This window comes from Bos indicus x Bos taurus, chromosome 19 (assembly GCF_003369695.1).
Source record: "Bos indicus x Bos taurus breed Angus x Brahman F1 hybrid chromosome 19, Bos_hybrid_MaternalHap_v2.0, whole genome shotgun sequence".
Lineage (NCBI taxonomy): Eukaryota > Metazoa > Chordata > Mammalia > Artiodactyla > Bovidae > Bos > Bos indicus x Bos taurus.
In genome coordinates this window covers 49,224,039-49,237,468 of record NC_040094.1, presented here as the reverse complement: position 1 = coordinate 49,237,468, position 13,430 = coordinate 49,224,039, and the positions used below count along the sequence as shown (strand labels likewise).

The window sequence follows — 13,430 nt, the reverse complement described above, 5'->3', positions numbered from 1 at the left end:
CATAAAGGAGGAGGCCCTTTGGAAGACAAGTGGAATGAGGGGCCCAAGCCGAAGTGGAAGTCCTGGTCTTGCCTCTTCTGTTGGTAGGATGGAGGAGGAAGAGGCGGGCAGTGAGGCTAGGTCCATTGGTTTGACTGTGTGTCATGGATCCTGTGTGTGAAGACAGACCAAGTCATCAGCTGGGAGCACTGTGGAGAGGATGGGGAGGGGACAGTTGGAGGAAAGAAGAGAAAGCACGAAATAGTTCTCAAAAAGAAGAAAAGTGAGACTCACAGGGAAACCTATACTTGGAGTGTGGCACTCAGGGAAAACCTGGGCTTATAATCACAAAGGCAATGGGAACCCAGCCAGGTCCTGCCTTGGCAGCAGTAGCACCCAGCAGCTCAGGGCCCTGACTCCGGCAGAGCATAGCTGGGCTACCAGGTAGATGAAGGTTCCCGCTGGTGAGGGGCGGAGAGAAGGCTGTACTTAAGGGTATTTGCTTTTCTTTCTTTCTTTTAAAAACTGGACTGCCAGGGAAGCCCCCAAGGGAATATTTTTTACTATTATAGTGTAAGCATTTTATTGTTCAGTCGCTAAGTCATGTCCAACTCTTTGCAACCCCATGGACTGCAGTGCACCAGGCTTCCCTGTCCTTCACTATCTCCTGGTTTGCTCAAACTCATGTCCATTGAGGCAATGATGGCGTCCAACCATCTTGTCCTCTGTTGCCCCCTTCTCCTCCTGCCCTCAATCTTTTCCAGTGAGTCAGCTCTTCGCATCAAGTGGCCAAAGTATTTGAGTTTCAGCTTCAGCATCAGTTCTTCCAATGCATATTCAGGGTTGATTTCCTTTAGGATTGACTGGTTTGATCTCCTTGCCATCCAAGGGACTCTCAAAAGTCTTCTCCAAAGCCACAATTCAAAAGCATTTTATTATAAAGGATAATAAAAGGTAAAAATGAAGAGCCAGATGAAAAGGTACACAGAGAGAAGTCTGGAAGGATTCCAAGCATAGACTCTTTGGTTCCCCAACAGTATTTTCAAGGAGGGATTATGATGGCTCTTGTAACTGAGGCTGGAAGAGGGAGGTGAAGTCTGAGGGGCTGATGGAGAGGGAGGAATCTCAGGGTCAAGGGCAGAAAACAAGGAGAAGCTCAAGGATTACACAACCTGGCACTTGAGCTGAGTAGTAGGAGGTGGGGGAGGGGAGTGCTCAAAGCAGCCATATCAGAGGAGATCCAGTTTCTGTTCATGATTTTAGTTCAGAGTGGGCTCAAAGGAGAAATAACTCAGGTGGAAGAGCCCTCTCATTCATTCATTCGATAAATTCTTCTTCAGCATCAGGCACACAGGTGATCCAAAGGAGAAATCCACTCAGCCAGGGTTACCAGGGAAGGCGTCCTGGAGGTGGTGGTTCATGTGTAGGTTGAGCCTGGAAGGACAAATTAAAGCTTTCCAGGGTGACAAAAAGAAGGAGTGCTTCAGGAGGCACGGGCTTCAGTGAAAATTTGTGTGGCCCATTTGTGAAAATGGAAGTAACATGGCTAGAGGGTGGGTGCGTGTAGAGAAGGGCTGGGTGGCGAGGCAGGAATCGGGTCATGGAGGGCCTGGGAGCCACATGGAGGAATGCAGACGCACTTTTTAAATAAACTTTTTATTATGCATTGGGGTCTAGCCGATTAACAATGTTATGATAGTTTCAGGTGAACAGCAAAGGGACTCAGCCATACATGTACATGTATGCATTCTTCCCCAAACTCCCGTTCCATGCAGGCTGCCACGTAACATTAAGCAGAGTTCCCTGTGCTTTATAGCAGGCCCTTGTCGGTTATGGATGCATTATTAATCCAGCGAAGGGTTAAGCAGAGGGTGACCTGAACAGATTTATGACTTTAGAAATGGGGGTAGAGACTTCCCTGGTGGTCCATGGTTAAGACTCCACTCTCCCAATGCAGGGGGCCGGGGTTCGATCCCTGGTCAGGGAACTAGATCCCACATGCCACAGCTAAAGATCCCTCACACTGCAACTAAGACCCAGTGCAGCCAAATAAATAAAAATAATTTTTTTAAAAAAGAAATGGGGATGGTGGATTGGAGGAGAGCCAGGTGGGAGGCAGGGAGGCAGATGGGAGGCTGTTTGAATGCAGCAGGTGAGGGGTGATGAAGCACCTCCTGCAGGATGGAGAGACAGGTGGGTGCTGGAAGGAGCCTCGGCGAGGTTGGGAACTGACCAGATGTGCCACTGGGATGATTTTGGCCATCACCAACCAAAACTGTTGCCTCCACTGGCCTAGCCAAGGAGGGCATCCACCCACTCATATAACACAGCAACCAGATGCTAAGTGGCTCCAGGGCTGGTGAAGAGGGGAGGAGGAAGCAGGGAATTTAGGACCAAGTGCAAATTCCAAAGGGAGGGATGAGGAGTCCACTGGGGGCCAGCTAGGGGCCAGCAGGAGGAAGTGCCAGGCTAGCTGTGCCAGCTGTGGGTCCCGTACCAATGTGCCAGGCACCAGTTCAGGGTGACCCCAAGCCCTGGTCTCTGAGGATTCTGGTAGGGGAGACAGACACCCATCACACAAGCAGAGCATGAGTCACCATTGACCTAAGAGCTGTGAAGGCTACACAAGAAGAGGAGCCATGACTTGACCTGTCTTGGGGCCACTGCAGAGAGTGTGAACAGAAACCATGAAAGGAGGGGGATGGTGATTGTTCCCAGAGCAGAGGAGAAGGGCACAGGGAGAGGTGCCTGCTGTGAAAAACAAAACCAAAAACAGGGCTGCAGACCAGGCCTTGGAGAAGCAGCATCTTCCAGGGGCAGGAAGAAAGAGCTCACAGAGCAGATGTAGAGAGAGCAGCCTGATGGGGAGGCCGCACTCCTCTCAAGAACAAAGGCTATGGGGACTTCCCTGCTGGTCCAGTGGCTAAGGCTCAGCACTCCCAGTGCAGGGGGCCTAGGTTCGATCCCTGGTCAGGGCTTCCCAGGTGGCTCCATGGTGAAGAATCCACCTGCCAATGCAGGAGACGTAGGAGACATGGGTTCGATCCCTGGGTCAGGAAGAGCCCCTGAAGGAGGAAATGGCGATCCACTCCAATATTCTTGCCTGGAGAATCCTATGGACAGAGGAGCCTGGCAGGCTACAGTCCATAGGGTTGCAATGAGTCAGATATGACTGAGCAACTGAGCATGCACGCATGGGAAACTAGATCCCACATGCCACAAGTAAAGACTGTGCATGCCACACAAACAAATATTTCAAAAGACCAGGCAAAAATAAATTAATATTTAAAAAGAAGGAGAGGCTATGGCCGGGAGATGCTTGAGGGAGGGTCAGCTGCGCAGAGACCACCAGGTCTGACTGCTGGGGGCTCTGGTGACTCTGGCCAGCAGTTTCCACCCGTGCTGGGGCCCCGGTTGGACAGTTTGTCTCTGGTTTTCTGTCATCCCACTTTGATGTTGTTGTTCAGTCTCTCAGTTGTGTCTGACTCTTTGTGACCCCATGAACTGCAGCACACCAGGCTTCCCTGTCCTTCACTGTCTCCTGGAGTTTGCTCAAACTCATGTCCATTGAGTTGGTGCCCATCCAACCATCTCATCCTCTGTCATCCCCTTCTCCTCCTGCCCTCAACCTTTTCCAGCATCAGGGTCTTTTCCAATGAGTCGGCTCTTCCCTTCAGGTGGCCAAAGTACTGGAGCTTCAGCTTCAGCATCAGTCCTTCCAATGAATATTCAGGGTTGATTCCCTTTAGGATTGATTGGTTTGATCTCCTTCACTTCGGCTCCTGTAAAGGAGGGAGGGGGCAGCATCAGGCCAGAGAATTGTGCCAAGTGGGGCCCATGAACCGGGAGGGTGCTCATTGGCCATGGTCTCTTCAGGGCCATCTGGCAGGTCAATGTCTTCTGTTCGGACAGTGAGACCAGTGATGGGGATGAAGGAGAGAAGGTGTGTGGCAAATGGTGGGTACAATTGTGGGGTCAGTGTGAGGAGGGGTTTCAAGCTGGGTGTGCGCACTTCTGTGTGTGCACAAGTGCACACGTGCGTGTCCGTGCACACACACTCCCACGCACACGACAGGGCCGATGAGCAGCTGAGGGATGGGGCGGGCAGGAATGAGCAAAGTCATCCCCGTGGAAACACGACTCCCCGGGTGATGGGAGGGAGCAGCTGGGCAGTCAGGCAGGGGGGTGTGGCCTGCTCTGCCCAATGGTTCCGGCCGCTCCCCGGGCCGCCCTCCCCACCTGTTGACCAAGCCTGAGGAAGTGCCCGCACTGGCCTGGGCACTGCTCAGGCGTCTGGGCCCACTGTGACAGAGCTGCCCTCCGGTGTAGCCCTGGGTATCTTTGGGGCTTCTGTCCATGGGGGCCTTGGGAAGGCTGTGTGTGACCAGGTGGCTGGGGTGTCCCTGCGTCCGTCTCCCCAGGGCCTTTGCCATAAGTTCCACAAAGAACAGGCTCAAGAAGGCTTTGGGCGAGGAGAGGGGTAGTAGCAACCAAGGGACTGGCCAGAAGACACAGTGTGTCGCTCTTATGGGCCTCCAAGCCTCCTAGTAGGCGCCCCTCTATCCGCCCGGTTCATACAGGGACCACCAGCCAAAAGCAGTCCCTGGGAGCTCCGGTCCTGCCCCCACCATTGAAACTGTCTGTCTCTTTCTCCCCAGGACCGTACCCATGTGTCCTGCTCTTCCATGTTAACACCTGCAGGCTCTCCTGACATGGCCCCACACACACACCTTGCATTTTCTTGCTCCAGTTCTCCCTCCCTGCCCATAGGTTAGATCCCATGGGTCGTGGAGGAGGAAGCTATTGGGACTATCCCCAGAGCCTGGGAATCTTCCTTCTTCCCGCTCCCCATCCAGCATCACACCTCCCCAAAGCTCAGGTCAAGGCGCTACATGTTCACACATCTTCCTTGTCTCCTCCCTCCAGGCAAGATATGGTGAATAGTGGCAGGTACACGCACTCTCCTCCTTCATGCCCCAGGCAGACATCACTAATCAATCCCAGCAGTCTCCTTGCACCGAGTCTGTCTCCAGCCCACATGGTCTTTGCCCACATCTCCAAGCAGCCAAGAGCAGCTGGTCCACATCAGCCCTCAAGATGAAATCCGTTTGCCATTCCTGCTTTAGGCTGACCCCGCCGGGGCCCTCACCTCGGCCCATCCTCTGGGTCTGCCCTCATATCCGATTCCTTTCTGCCTCACTGCAGGGTCGAGGTCACAGGGCTATAGCCAGCTGTGGTTTTCTCTGTTCCCCGTAGGCCGAAGCCACACAGTTCCCAGAACTCGGGCCCAGGAGGCAGTTGAAGGCACGGGGGCGTTGGCCACAAGTCCCCAAGGGAGAAGAGGACCTGGTTGGTTTTCTGTCAGTGCAGAGGGGAGCCAACCCCCTGCTGGGGCGAGTGTGGTGCAGGGCTCGGGGGGTGATGCTCTGTGTCCAGCATTTGTGCAATAGCAGCACCCGCAGGCACACCCTCCAGTTCCGACAGCGCCAACCTGCCCGCCCTGGCCCCAGGGCAGGCGGGAGGTGAGTAGCGGGACCGCAGGCCCAGGGCGGGGTGGCTGCCCAGCACCCCGGGGGCTGCACACTACAGCTGCCCCAGCTGCCCGCCGCCCTGCTGGCCCCTGAGCCCAGGATGCGAAGATGGCCAAGGCGTCTCTGCCCACGGTGGTGCCTCTGGGCCCCGAGAGCCTACGCCCCTTCACCCGGGAGTCCCTGGCAGCCATAGAGCGCCGGGTGTTGGAGGAGGAGGCCCGGCAGTTGCGGAACAAGCAGATGGAGATCGAGGAAACCGAGCAGAAGCCGCGCAGCGACATGGAGGCTGGCAAGAACCTGCCGCTCATCTACGGGGACCCCCCGCCGGAGCTCATTGGCATCCCCCTGGAGGATCTGGATCCCTACTACAGCGACAAGAAGGTCCGCGCCGGGGAGGCCTCCCTCCACCTGTCTGTCTCTGATCCATCCGTCTGCCTGTCCCAGGCCTCACAGCTCTCTCCCTGCCGCAGACCTTCATCGTGCTCAACAAGGGCAAGTCCATCTTCCGCTTCTCAGCCACTCCTGCTCTCTACATCCTGAGCCCCTTCAGCATCGTCAGACGCTGCGCCATCAAGGTGCTCATCCACTCATATCCTGGAGGAGTGGGGCGAGCGCAGGGGCGGGGAAAGGCAGGCAGGGGTCAGGGATGGGCGAGAACGGGGCGCTCTGGGTGAGGAGGCCCTCTGTCCTCCTCTCCTCCCCACCTGCTCCCTCACTTTCCTTGACCCTCCCCCCAACGCTGTTCAGCATGTTCATTATGATCACCATCCTGACCAACTGCGTGTTCATGACCATGAGCGACCCGCCTTCCTGGTCCAAGCACGTGGAGTAAGTGCCCCGCCCCCACTTCCCCTGGTTCCCCAGTGTCTCCGCTGGGAAGATGCCCCAAATGACCATTGCTCTGTGTTCCAGGGGGACAAACACTGTCCCTGTCACTCCATCAGCACCCTAAGTCCCCAGAGTGGCACACATCGCCACTCTCAACGATGTCCTCAGCCCCCCGGGCCCTCCCTCCCAGGAGGCCCGCCTCTGCCACCCACATCCTGGCCCAGGTGTGACACGCCTGGCCCTGGCCTGCCCTCTCCCTGCCAGGTACACCTTCACAGGGATCTACACCTTCGAGTCCCTCATCAAGATCCTGGCCCGAGGCTTCTGCATCGATGACTTCACATTCCTCCGGGATCCCTGGAACTGGCTGGACTTCAGCGTCATCATGATGGCGTGAGCAGGGGTCCCTGGGGGGCGTCGGGAGGCTGATGCGAGGGAAAGGAGGGGGCCAGCCCTTGGAGAGGGCAGCTGAGTGGGCTGGGTGACCCTCTGAGGCTGGGCTGCAGGGCTGTGGTCTGGCGTGCAGACAGTGGGCTGAACCTTTCAGGAGCTGTCACTCTCCGGGTCTGACTTGGAAGATGTCCATCCGGGTGCCCCTCCACACAGTACATACGACCTGGGCCCCCAGGCCCCCACCCACTGGGAGAACTGGGCTGCCCTTGCCACTCCCCCACGCCTCAGCAAAGCCCCTGCAGTGTCTTTCCCACTTCTCGGGCCCCAGTAGGAGCCTGTGGTCCCTGACCTGTCCCCTTGCATCTCCACGGTAACTCCAAATACAAGGATTCCTTGGGAATCCTCGTTCTGGGGCTCGTTCTGCACCATTACCCACCCCTTGACTCTGACACAGCCCTTGCCCCCAACCCCCACCCAGGTACCTGACGGAATTTGTGGACTTGGGCAACATCTCAGCGCTGAGAACCTTCCGGGTGCTGCGGGCCCTGAAAACCATCACGGTCATCCCAGGTACAGGGGAGGAGCAGGGACCCTTTGCCTGGGCCAGCTGGCCTGCCCCCTCACCCATGTCTGGAACGGTGCACTCAAGTTCTGGGAGCCTGACCCAGGGTCATAACCGTCCCAGGTGGCATAGCACCCACATCAAAGCCTGGACACAGAGTGGGGGGGTCCAGTGTGTCTACAGGGAGAAGAAGAGGCCCCAAGTGGGAGGATGGGCTTTGAGAGGCAGCATAGCAAAGTGGTTAGAGCACAGACTCTGGAGCCAGACTGCCTGGGTTCAAGTCCCATCTCTACCACTTCCTGACTTTGACCTTGGTTAAACGGCTACCCTGTCTGCTTCAGTTTCCATATCTGTAAACTGGGAATAATGACAGTACTGCTCACTCAGTTATTATGAGAATTCAAAGCCTTGATAGCAATAAGGTGCTTCAAGCCATGCCTGGCACTGGGAGGTCATGGTGGTTTAATCCCTAAGTCGTGTCCGACTCTTGGCAACCCCATGGACTCTAGCTCACCAGGCTTCTCTGTCCATGGGATTCTCCAGGCAAGAACACCGGAGTGGGTTGCCATCTCCTTCTCCAGGGGATCTTCCCCACCCAGGGATCGAACCTGAGTCCCCTGCATTGCAGGGAATTCTTTACCAACTGAGCTACCAGGGAAGCCCTGGCATAGGGTTCATGTTTTAAATAAAATAAACAGACTGGGTAGAGCAGAGCACTCCAGCTGAGACACAGAGGGACTCAGTGATGGAAAGTCCACACCCTGAGAGCTCAACAGTGAACCCACCACATACCCACTGAGCCATGAGGCCAAGGCAGTTCCAAAGTAATGCATCGAGAAAAGCATGAAATAAATAGAATCTGGATCATCCAGACCCTCAAAAAACCATGTGAAGAAACTGGAGAAGGTTCATTAAAGGAGAGAAGTGTAGTCACTCAGTCATGTCCAACTTTTTGCAACTCCATGGACTGTAGCCAGCCAGGCTCATCTGTCCATGGAATTCTCTAGGCAAGAATACTGGAGTGGGTTGCCATTTCCTTCTCCAAAAGGAGAGAAAGATGATCTGAAAGGCATGGAGAACAGGCTTTGGGAGACAGGGAAGGTGTCTTAATGCTAGGAAGTACCTTAGTTTTCTCTAGTCCAAAGCCCTTGTGAATTGCAGTAGAGGAAGGAGGGACCCCCAGAGAGAAGGCAACACGGCATGTTAGCCACTGAGTCGAGGCCACAATACCTGCCCTCACTGCACACTTCTGCATCCTCAGAGCCCGTAGGGCTTTTATGATGAAGCTGCTGAGCATCTGTCTTCATACCAGGATAAGAAAAGGAAATAAATATTGAAGTGAGAGACACCCTGATTAGGCCCAAGGAAGAAGTTATGGTTCTTCCATAAATGATGGAATCTAAGCCTGAAATTCTATACAATCATGCTATGCCTTTGCCGGTTCAGAGGGGCAGAATGTGATGATATTGCAAAGTCAGCCTAGAGCTTCTCAGAGTGAACCCTGCTGTTCCTTGGGTGTTAACAGGCTAAAAGAGAAAGGGTTCTGTGTCAAATAAGGTGAAACGTGGTATTAAAAAGTTTTTGTTTCTGCAGAACTTTTCCCAGCCTCTGGTAGGATAATCTACATAAGGACCCTCCAGAAGGGTAACACAGGGTTGGTTGTTGTTGTTGTTGAATCGCTAAGTGGTGTCTGACTCTTTGCGACCCTATGGACTGTATGTAGCCTACCAGGCTCCTCTATCCATGGGATTCTCTGAGCAAGAATACTGGAGTGGCTGCTATGCCCTCCTCAAGGGGATCTTTCTGACCCAGGGATCGAACCCACATCTCGTTCATTGGCAGGCAGATTTTTTATCACTGAGCAACTATGGAAGTGCTACAGAGTTCAGCCTTCCAAAAACACGATTGAGCCCCTTTCATGAAGGGCGCAGCTTGTGAGATTAGTGTTCTGTGAACACTTTGGGAGTCCTGACTTAGTGACATTTATTAAGTTACACTGTGTGCCTGAATGTTGTTGCTCTCCTGTGTTAGGCAACACCTGTGGAGTCTTCATAGTCCATTCTTCTAGTGGCTGAGATTTGGTGGCCATTGGAAGGCTCAAGACGGAGATTGTAGTCAGAGATAGATGGGGCTGATTTGGGAAGGCTTCAGGGAAGTAGCGCCGTAAGTAAGCCAAGGCTGGAAGGAGATGGAGCAGGCAGAGGCTCGGAGGGGCTGAGTCGGTGAGTCACCCCCTGCCACACTCTCCCGCTCTCTGTGATCAGGGCTGAAGACCATCGTGGGGGCCCTGATCCAGTCGGTAAAAAAACTCTCGGACGTGATGATCCTCACTGTCTTCTGCCTGAGCGTCTTTGCCCTGGTGGGGCTGCAGCTCTTCATGGGAAACCTGCGGCAGAAGTGTGTGCGCTGGCCCCCGCCCTTCAATGACACCAACTCCACGTGGTATGGCAACGACACGTGGTACGGCAACGACACCTGGGGCGGCAATGACACCTGGGGCGGCAACGACACCTGGGGCGGCCAGGAGAGCTGGGCCGGCAACTATACCTTTGACTGGGATGCCTACATCAGTGATGAAGGTAAGAAGGGAGGGTGGGAGGCCAGTGGGGTCTTTCCTAGCCCCATTGGCAGCCCTTGTGTGAGACAAAGAACATGAGGAAGGGGCTTCCCGGGTGGTCCAGTGGCTAAGACTCCATGCTCCCAACGCAGCGGGGCCCGGATTTGATCCCTGGGTGGGGGAACTAGATCCCACGTGCCCCAACTAAGTTCTCATGCTGCAACTAAAAATCCAGCATGCTGCAATGAAGGTCCCATGTGCTAAGACCCCACGTGGCCAAATACATAAATAATTTAAAAAAAAAAAAAAAAAAGATCATGGGGAAGACCTGAGTGTAAATCCATCACGTAACAGCTCGGGCAACCTCTGACAAATTGCTTCATCTTCCTGACTCTCAGAATCTTTACCTATAAAATAAAGACCACAATGCTTCTCTCAAGTTTCCCTGGTGGCTCAGTGGTTAAGAATCTACCTGCCAATGCAGGAAACCTGGGTTTGATCCCTGGGTTGGAAAGACCCCTGGAGAAGGAAATGACAATCTGCTCTAGTATTCTTGCCTGGGAAATCCCATGGACAGAGGAGCCCGGCGGGCTACAATCTATGGGGTTGCAAAAGAGTCGAACCCAACTTGGCAACTAAACAACAACAGCTACCCTCTCAAAGGGTTTACAGCAAACAAGGGTAACAGCAAACACCAAATTGTTTGGAAAATCCTAAAGCTTTGGCTAGGAAAAGCAACAATCCCGATGTGCGGGCTCCTTGTTCTCCTTCATCGTCCTGGCAGGGCCAGCAGCAGGCACCCACATCCCGTTCACATACCCAGACTTCACAGGCGCACACACAAGAGAGCGTTCTCATGAAGCCACTCCTAGTCCACATGGCGCCTCCTGGCAGCTTAGAAAATGGACATGGAGTCGCCAGCTTAGAAATGCCACCTTCTTCAACTTGGCATCCTGGATTCTAGCCCCCCACTCACTCCTCCACTGGGGGTCCCGCTCAGGTATGTGGTAGCCCCAGGCACACGCATACATGTCCCCCCATCTCCCTCTGTACCCCCACTATACCCCCCACAAGGCACTGCGCTGACAGTAAAATGTATCTACCCAGAGAGCTTAGGACTTGGAGCTGCCCTTACAGGAGAAGGAAGAAAACAGATAGCTAATGAGAACATGCTGTATCACTCAGGTGAAAGTGAAAGTCGCTCAGTCGTGTCTGAGTCTTTGTGACCCCATGGACTAAACAGTTCATGGAATTCTCCAGGCCAGAATACTGGAGTGGGTAGCCTTTCCCTTCTCCAGGGGATCTTCCCAACCCAGGGATCGAACCTAGGTCTCCCGAATTGCAGGCAGGTTTTTTATCAGCTGAGCCATCAGGGAAGCCCATGTAGCACAGGGAATGCTACTTAATGCACTGTGGTGACCTGAATGGGAGAGAAGTCCAAAAGGGACTCCATGTATATATGGAGTATGTATGTGGCAATGGATATGTATGCGTGTGTGTGTGTGGCTGATTCATTTTGCTGTACAGTGGAAGCTAACACAACTAAAGCAACTATACTCCAGTAAAAATTAATTTTTTTAAAAAAAGGAGCGGGAAGGGGCGCCCCCAGAGCATCCATGTGGCGGTGCCCGTGGTCCACACAGATGTGTCCACGGGTGTGCAGTGGGCACTCTGCCCACAGTGTCCATGCGCTGACATGCTCCCTTTGTGACCTCTGACTCCCACAGGGAACTTCTATTTCCTGGAGGGCTCCAATGACGCCCTGCTCTGTGGGAACAGCAGCGATGCTGGGTGAGTGACACCCGGGAGGGTGGGGGATGAATGGGAAACAGTGGCCCCAGGGTTGCCAGAAGATGGGGGATGATTGGGGATGAGAACCTGGGGTGGATGGAGGTGTAAAGACAACTCGTGAGCATGCACGCGTTTTCAGGATGCAGACAAGACTAAAGGAGGATGTTTTTTTTTTTCTCGGAGTGCCCCCCATGTGGCCCCTGGTTGGAGCTCTCCTTTCCCCCTAAAACCAGTCTCCATCCTGTCCGCAGGCATTGCCCTGAAGGTTATGAGTGCATCAAGGCCGGGCGGAACCCCAACTACGGCTACACCAGCTACGACACCTTCAGCTGGGCCTTCCTGGCTCTCTTCCGTCTCATGACACAGGACTATTGGGAGAACCTCTTCCAGCTGGTACAGCAGCCCCCTGCCCTGCCCTGCCCCTCAGCCCCACAGCCCTACCTCCCTCCATCTCCACGGCCTCCTCGGGGCTTGGTAGGACCCTTACCAAAGCCATCCCTTCCATGGGACTCCCCTCAGTGGCCCTATATATGGGTTCTTGGCACCTCTGGCATTCGGTTCCTGCCCAGATCTGAGCCCCAGCCTTTTCTTCCTTTTCCTCATTTGCTTAGGAGCTGAGATCTGAGCTGAGCACAGACTCCCAGGCCTCCTTACAGTAACCAGTAGGGCTGCTTAGACACCAGTTCTGCCCATAATTATTTACCTTCCACAGTTTGCAGGTGGGCAGGTTGAGTCTGGAGAACAATGCCTTCCAGTCCTTGGTGATGCTTCTAACATCGACAATGTTAATACTAATAGTAATAGGACTTCCCTGGTGTCCAGTGGTTAAGAATCTGCCTGCTATGTGCACCTGTGGCTGATTCATGTTGACGTATGGCAGAAATCAACATAATATTGTAAAGCAATTATCGTTCAATGAAAAATAAATAAAAATTTTAAAGTAAAAGAAAAAAGCCACAACTAAGACCTGGCATAGCCAAATAAATAAATATTCAAAAAAAGAAGAAGGTGAGTCTGCCTGCCCATGCAGGGGACACGGGTTTGATCCCTGGTCCGGGAAGATTCCACAAGCCATGGGGCAACCAAGCCCATGCACCATGACCACTGACCCCATGCTCTAGAGCCCACACTCTGAGACAAGAGAAGCCACCACGACAAGAAGCCTGTTCCCTACAGCGAGAGTAACCCCAGCTCTTCGCAACTAGAGAAAGCCAGTGTGCAGCAACAAAGACCCAGCACCGCCAAAAATAAACAAATAACTGTAATGATAATAACAATAATCACTTCTGTTTGCTGAGCTCTTACTAGATGCCAGGCATCATGGGGACACTAGGATTCAAGCTGATCCCAAAACCCACATTCACCAATTTTTATCCTGGATCTCTGATCTCAAGATACCTGGCCAGGGTCCTCAGGGCTCTCTGAGTCAGGAGCCCAGGAAGGTCTGGGTCCCAAGTTCATATTTTGAAATGCCCCAGAATGTGGTTTAACCTGTCAAGGGTGGCCATAGAAGAAGATAGAAAGCTGTCTCTACTTGCAGATGACATAATTATTTATGTGCGTGCATGCTAAGTCACTTCCATCGTGTCCGACTTTTTGCCACCCCATGGGCTGTAGCCCTCCAGGATCCTCTGTCCATGGGATTCTCCAGGCAAGAATACTCGAGTGAGTTGCCATTTCCTCCTCTAGGGGATCTTCCTGACTCAGGGATCGAACCCACATCTCTTATGTCTCCTGCATTGGCAGGCAGGTTCTTTACCACTGGTGCCATCTGGGAAGCCATACATCC

The 13,430-nt window shown here is 53.6% G+C and overlaps 1 protein-coding gene across 2 annotated transcripts in view; it reads left to right on the top strand.

Moving 5' to 3' along the window:
* The window catches only part of SCN4A (sodium voltage-gated channel alpha subunit 4), a 52,976-nt gene that overhangs the window by 14,052 nt on the left and 25,494 nt on the right, over positions 1 to 13,430 (top strand). The window contains exons 2-9 of one of the 2 annotated variants that reach the window (XM_027518350.1): positions 5,236 to 5,891; positions 5,981 to 6,099; positions 6,249 to 6,338; positions 6,603 to 6,731; positions 7,210 to 7,301; positions 9,558 to 9,872; positions 11,578 to 11,641; positions 11,893 to 12,034. In XM_027518350.1, the coding sequence (XP_027374151.1) occupies positions 5,619 to 5,891; positions 5,981 to 6,099; positions 6,249 to 6,338; positions 6,603 to 6,731; positions 7,210 to 7,301; positions 9,558 to 9,872; positions 11,578 to 11,641; positions 11,893 to 12,034 (1,224 nt within the window). In that variant the 5' untranslated portion in view covers positions 5,236 to 5,618. Of the gene's footprint in view, positions 1 to 5,235; positions 5,892 to 5,980; positions 6,100 to 6,248; positions 6,339 to 6,602; positions 6,732 to 7,209; positions 7,302 to 9,557; positions 9,873 to 11,577; positions 11,642 to 11,892; positions 12,035 to 13,430 lie in introns of those variants that run through there. The other variant, XM_027518351.1, reaches the window with a different exon arrangement.